General features: G+C 37.8%; 1 protein-coding gene across 2 annotated transcripts in view; it reads right to left on the bottom strand.

Annotated features, from left to right (window-relative positions):
• Window positions 1-641: 641 nt before the first annotated feature.
• The window catches only part of FAM120B (family with sequence similarity 120 member B), a 48,757-nt gene continuing 41,069 nt past the window's right edge, over window positions 642-8,329 (bottom strand). The window contains exons 8-10 of one of the 2 annotated variants that reach the window (XM_005491121.4): window positions 7,328-7,433; window positions 5,958-6,089; window positions 642-2,589 (exon numbers count right to left, since the gene is read on the bottom strand). In XM_005491121.4, coding sequence (XP_005491178.1) covers window positions 2,537-2,589; window positions 5,958-6,089; window positions 7,328-7,433 — 291 coding nt within the window. In that variant the 3' untranslated portion in view covers window positions 642-2,536. Of the gene's footprint in view, window positions 2,590-2,857; window positions 6,090-7,327; window positions 7,434-8,329 lie in introns of those variants that run through there. The other variant, XM_074537448.1, reaches the window with a different exon arrangement.

Genomic DNA, 8,329 nt, shown 5'->3' with positions numbered 1-8,329 from the left:
GGATGGAGGCAGGGAGCTGTCAGTCACCTCTGCACCAGGGACACGGGGAAACTCTGGTGCCTGTAATAGTCACCATCACTGAGCCCCATCCTGAGCAACCTCAGGATGACCGGCACTGAGGAGCTGCCAGGCCATCAGTGTGTACCCACGAGGGCAGCCTCACCAGACTCAGAACCTCACGGCATTCCTGTGCTCCCAAGCACCCTGTGCCTTTATGGCACAAACATACCAAGGCTTCTGCATATTTACTGGGCTCACCATGCTTCCACAGAACCCAAAGTTACCCTCTAGGAGAAAGAGGCTGTGCACCACAGAGGGCTGTCCCATCAAACTTCCAAGTGAAGGAGCATATACTAGCCTGCCTGCTAGTTTAGCTGCCAGTGGGGAGTCAGTGTTTAAATGTGAACATGTACACTTTTGATTTTCCTCCCCAGCCTTTAAATAAAGATCACCTTTGCAATATAATACTACATGTTGGAGTATCCTTATACTTTTGCTCAGCATGGCACAAAAAAATGTGTAGAGCTCCATCTCAGCACAGCACTTGCTAAGATGGCAGAGCAATTAAAACTGTTGTCTCCTGTTTTATAAAAGAGGCACAAACTATAAGTTTTGATAATTGCAGTGCCATGGCATCGTAAGATTAACTCATTGTTTCAGGGTTTTCTTCAGCCCAGATTCAGATTCCCAGTGTGATGGTGTCACAAATGAGCAAAGCAATTTGAGAGGAAGGATACATGAAGAGGAAAGCTGATAGATGTGCTCCTGTCAGTCACTCTCTCACAATGACCGTGCCACAATTTCTGCTGAGTCACTCTTGACTAAGTTATTGATGTTATGGAATGTCCTCTGGATCCCCTTCCAGGAGGGGAACACATAAGGCTATTAAATCAATCCACAATTTCAGTGAATATTTGATGAAAGGCAGCTACCCAGTGCACAGGCTAGAGAAGACTAAGCACTACAGCTGAAGAAGAATGCTTTTCTTCCCAAACACACGTTCCTTCACTTCAAATCCACATGTCTGTCTGTCCTCTGTTCTGTAACCATTCAAAACAACCCTGTGGTCTACATATTAAGAGAACCCTATTAAACTGGGAACCTTTATGGTCATGTTCTCTGATATGATTTCTTTCTAGAGCCCATACGCTTTGTGATATTGTGAACAATTCAAAGTTTAGTGAGACAGGAAAGCATCACCTCTGTGTTTCAGCTTCATGCTTCTGCTTTCCCTCTACTATTCCTGGTGGGAAAAAATCTTCTGGCTTGGAAATAATAATAATAATAAGCAGCTTCTCCTTATGGTCTAACATTAGGAAGAAAAACAACCTCACAGAGATGTTATCCATTTTTCAGTAATCAGGGTAATTATTACCAACAATTCATACCACAGCTAGCACAGCAAAACTCCCACTCTGACTGTATTTAACTTTGTTTATTGAGGATAACAGACATCTTTTCTCATATCAAAGCCTGAAGAGGGAATTACCAACAAATTCTGGCACAAAAATCACATTCTTTTAAAATACACCATTATACATCATGAGATCCCTGAAACCAGAGAAGTCTCCATAAAATAAAATTCAGACCACATTATTTCAAAAGGTTTTTAGGGGAGGGATAAAAATGATAGTAAAAAAATGATAGTACAATTACAGTCAGTGGAAAATCAATTGAAAAAGGAAGCAGGAATACCCCTATGATGACAGTGTATTTCCTGAAACAAAAATCAAGACACAAGTGTTGTGTGAAATGGTGCTGTCTCATACTTTAAATAAAACTAGAAATCCTTATTTCTTTTTTTTTGTTGGATTGCTGCTATATACAGAGTATGAAAAATATATTTATTCAATATAGAAGTAGAGCATGATAGATTCTTTCCTCAGTTGAAAAAATTATTAAAAGTTTCTTAAATAAAAGTATCAAATGTAAAAGCAATTTTTTTCCTTTGTAAAAAAGTGTTACATTTTACAAGAAAGTCATATTGTTTCACTGGCAGACGATGCTTACAGCAGTGATGTCATGTTTCAAACTTTTCAGGGTTTCAGAAATAATGGTATAACCCTTAAAACACAGATATAATCCACAATCAAGACATAAACCACAATACAGCGTAGACATCACACATTATTCATGGTGAGGAAAGTATTGTAATATAAACAACTATTACAAAAATATGCAAAAAGTTATAGTTTAAGTCTTAAATTTACACTCAGGAATATCTCACAATGTTACAAAAACAATTCAGACTTTCTCTTGTCAAATGGACAAAACAATGAGGCTAAACTGGCATGCTATTGTGCCTCAGGTAGCTGTAACTTAAGTTTTGGTGATTCTGGTCACATAACAAGCTTAGACCTTACATGATAAATGATTAACAAGCTGAACAGCCTCAGCTTTGTGTGATTTTCTCCACAGTCACACTGTGCAGTTACTCTGCACAGTTCACAAAAACAGGTGAAAGCCTGAATAAACAAAAATGATCCCATTGGCAATTATTCCACCATCCCATTTGCCACTTGTAGACATGAATTCTTTACTGAGGAGGATTGTGATACCTCCTCCCATGTGGATGTCCTGATCCTCTACCTGGAGAGAGTAAGAGAGGAATTAAATCATTCAGTGAACATTAAAGCAAAAAACAAGGGCTTATTAAGATAGCATGCAAGAAAAGCTACAACTATACATGTCTTAAAAAAATACATGTCCCTGTCCAATTGGTGTGTAATTATGTATGTATGTATGTATGTATTCTGAGATCCTGGAGGATAAAGTGCATGGTGTCTCTTTTTAAAACTCTTGGGTGACTGTAACTTTTAAGCCTAGTCCAGTTAATGGGTTGGGATAGTGAATGTCATCTGTGACTGGTAGATCTGACTACATGAATTCAGGTAAGGATAATATGCTGTTTAGAACCAGACATAGGTTATATTTACAAATATTTTCATACTGGTTTAAGTGTGCCTGTGCATCATAGTGCTTTAGTTAGAGAGCTGTATTAGCAAAGCAGCACCCACAATGTCAATTAAATCTTTTCTCAGCACTGAAGTTCCACCAGGTCCCATCTGCATTACAGTTCTACCAAAATCCTATTAATCAGAAGCATGCTTGAAAGCAACACCAGTGTGGAAGACTTGACTCAGTATCTTGCAAATGAGAGGCTGCTTGTATTATCAGCAGTTATGTGTTTTAGAGTGTGCTAAGACTGAAGTGAATGTACCCTTTTGATGCAGTTACATTCTGTGAAGAAATGGATAATTAACAGTGGTTTCCATAGTTCTTAATGCTCAGTTTATTTTTAGGTTCTTATAGATTGAGTTAACACTGTGATGTAAAAACCAATGTATTAGTGGTCTTAACTTGTAATTAATGAAGTTTGTCTACCAATAGGGTATATGAGCTGTGGTGTGGTGTTGCAGCCACAAACCTAAAATCCATGAATTATCAAACAAGAAATATTAAGGGAAAATCTACCTTCCTGAGGCTTAGATGTCCTGCTCTGAGTAACACAGATGTGCTTTTATCCATTTGTAACACACAGCCAAGAAATTTACGGAGAGAAGTTAAATGAATACAATCGAACAAACCAACCCCCCCCCCCAACCTTCCCAAAATGCAGAAAAAGCCACAGCTGAGTTCTCTGCACTCAAAATACAGCACAGCAGCTGGGTACAGCAGCTACTACTGGCCATGTAACGAAGGATGCCTGAGTCCAGTTCTTGTTCTGCCTGAGGGGATTCCAGCCATCCTCCCAGAGAAATGCCACTGCTTCTCAGGTTGATGCTTTCTTGGTGGAGGCACTCTTTCCTCCACTGCTGAAGCTGAGACATTGTCACAGAATTCTTAAACATTAACTGATAAGAGAGAGCAAAGGCTGCCTAATCATTATATACACTCCTGATACAGAAGATATGGGTCCCATGGTTACTGTTCCATTACTTTTTACTGTATTTAATCCTATGATTTATGTATTATATGCAACAGCAGGAGCCATAACAGTGTGCCATGGAAAGCTACACAGAGGATGGGATAGACAGATATCAGTATTATCACCAGGGAGTTTTATCACATAAGCTACCATGAACAGAAAATGGCTGTTCTTTTTTTCTCTCTCTTTGCTGAGACACACATATAACAGACAACAGCTACATAGAGAAGTAACCCAAATACCTGTGCTAATATTAGCAAACTTCATAGAAGAATTTTGCCAAAATGAGTCATGTTGGCAGATCACTTTAAAAGGAGCTCTAAAACATTGAAGGGCTCTTTTATAAGGACAGATGTCTTTTTCCAATAAACCTGTTTCACTTATAACACAGGCAATTTAACTGCAGTTATGGGATCATGTTTTAAGAGTGTCCTGAGGGTAAGAAATAGGGATAGTGTAGAAGAAGCCAAGATGTTTAAATAATGCTACTGAAAGACATTTATAACACAGCAGCACAGTTACTGTGGAACTTACTTTGTGGAATACACCTAGCCATAAAATCTCTGGAGCTGGTCACAGATTATCTGACCCCTGAATATCAGGTTTCTTCAGATGGTCAAGAACTGGTAACAATGACCAGTTTGGGTTTTGCATATGGTCAGCATACATACTCTATATTTTAGCTTTATATTTTACATAGAGGATCAAATAATATTATTTATGAATCAAATGATATTATCTTACTCTGAAGCATTCAACAGTGGCAGCTGAAACACATTTAAGATTTTACTGTATCTATTTTTTATTTATCTTTCCTAATCACATCAGTGATCTTATTTGAAAACCTCACTTGGAAATATAAAAGAAATTCAGGTTCTGCAGACTTAATAAAATAATTGATGTTTTTTAGACACCTCTCTTCCTTATTTTCTTTAATCTACATATATGCGCTTCAACTCACAGTAATGAGGAAGTAAAACTGAATTAACTCAGCTCAACAGTGTTATCCACTGTGGTGTTTCACTGAAATGTCTGTTCTTTTCAAGAAGTGAGACTGGTGAATGATTTAAGATTAATGCCAAGGCAAGACAAAACTTGCATTTGTATCACTTAGGCAGTGACCTGGAAGCAGGGACCCTGATCTAGAAAACCACTTAAGAATGTGTTTAACTTTATTCATATGCTTGAGGGTTTTGTTGAAGTATGAACCAAGATCTGCAGCTAAAGACTTCAGACACATTTCTGTGCAGCTGTGCCAATTTGTTTTAGAACTGTTACAATTTTAAACACAGTTCAGCTGAGACCAAGCATGAAAATTACAAATACCACATGAAAGCTTATTTCCCAGAACACTGTGAGTAGAAGAGGACTGCAGATTACAGTGCTACACTCCACCTCACCCTGCAGAGTCGGTTTTTGCAAGGGGCAATACAAAACTGTGTAACTGATGCTGATCCCTTGTGAAAACTGACCTAGAACAGAGGCTAGACAGAGTTAAAGAATGATGTAGGTATTTATTAAAAGGCCTCAATGGATACACCTTGGGCAGTACAAGAGCCCAGCCAGGGCTACACCCAAGATGAACCCAAAATGGTCACAAAAATGGATGACCGGTCATGAGGTCTCACATTTTTATAAGTTTTGGTCCATTAGCATATTGGAGTTAATTGTCCAGTTACAGCTTTAGGTTATGAAGTCCCATCCTTCTTGTTTTCTCTCTTCTGTCCACATTGTTCATGCTCTGGGCCTGAGACTAGTATGGATTGTCCTTGGCTGGAAAAGGACTTGTTCTGTCTACCTACTCTGTGAAGAGAGCTTACCAAGCCTTAAGATGAAGCTCAGAACTACACACTAAAGCAGCACAGAATCTGAAAAATATAAAAGCTAAAACTTAAAGCATCAATGCAAGTTTTGTCGCTGACTGCTGGAGGGTTACTGCACACATAAACATGAACTGCAGGTAGACACAGAGCTGTTATACTGGTGGTAGGGACAATTCCAAACCCACAAACATGCACCCATTTTTTACCTGGGGATTGCAGATGTCTCTCCCTCATCTGGTTGTGATATGGAGAAACAACATGACTTCTGTGTGGCTGGTGGAGCCTGGGATTAAAATTTCTTGCTTCTTCTTCGGAATAACCTAATGCAATGAGCACCTCTGACAATATATAAGATTAAATGGAGAAAAAGAGGGACAGTGTATTCTTTTTCAGGAAACAGTATTTCTTAGTTCTGTGCCAAAATACTCAAGCACAATTACGATCTTTCCAAGCTAAAGTCAGCCTAACAAGCATGGTTCTTGTCCTCATTTCCATCTATGCACATCATGATTACAAGCTGTTAACAAGTGTATTTAGAAACCAGATCAAAATTTTATGACACAGATTTGGAGACTGCAGTCTTTAAAACAAACAGAAATCCCTCTCCAAATTGGAATCACAAATCATAATTAAAATGGTTAAATATAGCTCTCAAGGAAAAGCAGATGCTACCAAGGTCTGGTATTATAAATCACCAACAGATATCCTCAATTTTGAGTGTCCAGCATGAACTTGTTGTGGAGCCACATCAGAAGTATTGCTGCCACATAATACAAAGTACTGAACTAGCAGAAAGTAATTCTGTCTGTTGTAATTTGCTCAAGGAATTCTGAAGGGGTAATTTTTATCCTCACAGACATTATAACTGATCAGGTACTAGGCAGGTAATAAATATAATATGAGCATAAACACTGAGATTCAGTGTAAATTATTTCAAAGTCTTGAAGCCTCAACATTCAGGCTGATATGTGATTGATTTAAAAAACCTTTTGGATGTTTTTTACCCCAAAAGTCAGGCAGCTCAGGTAGGGAAAACAAATTTGCAAACTGAGTTCTTTAGCAAACTGTGCTGTAAAGCTGGGTGAAATAGCAAGATCTTAAGCAAGAAAGCAGAGTTTTTCAAAGTGCCCAAAAGCTCTCTTCTATTTTGAAATATGTCAGCGAATGCAATAAGAAGTATTTCATCTTCAATGCCTCATTCTGACCTTCAGTTATCAATGTTAAATAGCTCCCCTGAGGGATTGAAAGAAAAAGCTGGGCAATTTTTCCTATAAAAATATCTTTAGTCACTGAATAAATAGTGATGTTTCTGTCAATTGATGATACTTATTGCATATATCTCACTAGCTGTTATGTACCTAGATGGTAATATTATTCTATATAAACTTGGGTAATCAAATTCACATAAATTGCTAAAAAGAGTAAATATTTTCTTAGATCTTTTCATTGCTTCTTGGATAAAGAACTTCAAATTTACTTAGTTTGATAGCCTGCCTATGTAATTGCTGCTGCTGTTGAAGGATAATTTAGCTCATCTATATATTAACTTGATTGAGAAAATTCACACAATGCTAACCTATTAATTGATTCCTTCTTGGTCTGCTCTGTATTGTTCTGTTCTTTGCCATGCAAATCTTGCAAATGAGAGATTTCAGATTCTGGAAGGGTGTGTACAAAGACTCCTGCAGAAAACACAGTTAAAAATCAATGACTCAACTGCTCTTCTTTCTTCAGGTGTAGCACAAATTAAACACATTAACAACAACTATAAGACTTGTCTTAGCCACACTTGTGCATGCATGAAGCTGGTAGATCTGGTTGACCCTTTAACAGGAAATAAAGTTTGAACATTTAATATTAAATGTGGGTACCAGGAGGAGTGAGTAGGGGTGCAGAAAAAATGCTTTCCCCTTTCTCAGTGAAGCAGCTTTTCCTTCTCTGCTCACATTTGCAAATCCCTTGCTGTCCTGTCCTATTCTATGACCTTGCACCTGCAGATATCCTTAACTAGACTTCCATCTGCAATACCTCAGGCAGAGATGGTTAAAGCTTCCAGATAAGGACTGATGAACTCATGGGAAATACACCAGTTAGAATCTGTCTCTTAATCTCATACATTACAAACAGAACTTACCCAACAGTAATACATCTGCCCCAATTCCTGGCTGATAAAATATAACTCAGTCTAAAAAGAAATGGGGGAATTAAATTCAAATGTTTACCTTGTGGTGTGATAAAAAAAAAAAAAATTCTACGTCAAAAGGACAAGCTGAAGCTATATAAGGGTGCAATACTGAGAGATGTGCTACATCCCTGACTTTCTCTGATTTCTGTGAGTTTTGAAAAAGTGACAGATCTTAGAATGTATTTTTTTTCTGATTGGTACCAGGTATGTGGGATTTACTACACAATGAAGAGGATTAGGAAAAGAGATTTTAGAATAATATCTTAATTTGTTATTTTCATAAAACTGAACTGATTTTTACAGGACGACATTTCCCTTTGAAGATGACAGGATAAGGTAAAAAAATCTAATAGGTAGCAAGGCTGCAGTAACTAGAGAGGTTTCTTAAATTAA

Source organism: Zonotrichia albicollis, chromosome 3 (genome assembly GCF_047830755.1).
Source record: "Zonotrichia albicollis isolate bZonAlb1 chromosome 3, bZonAlb1.hap1, whole genome shotgun sequence".
Lineage (NCBI taxonomy): Eukaryota > Metazoa > Chordata > Aves > Passeriformes > Passerellidae > Zonotrichia > Zonotrichia albicollis.
Note: the sequence above shows the minus strand (reverse complement) of the source record. Positions and strands in the feature narration are given on the sequence as shown.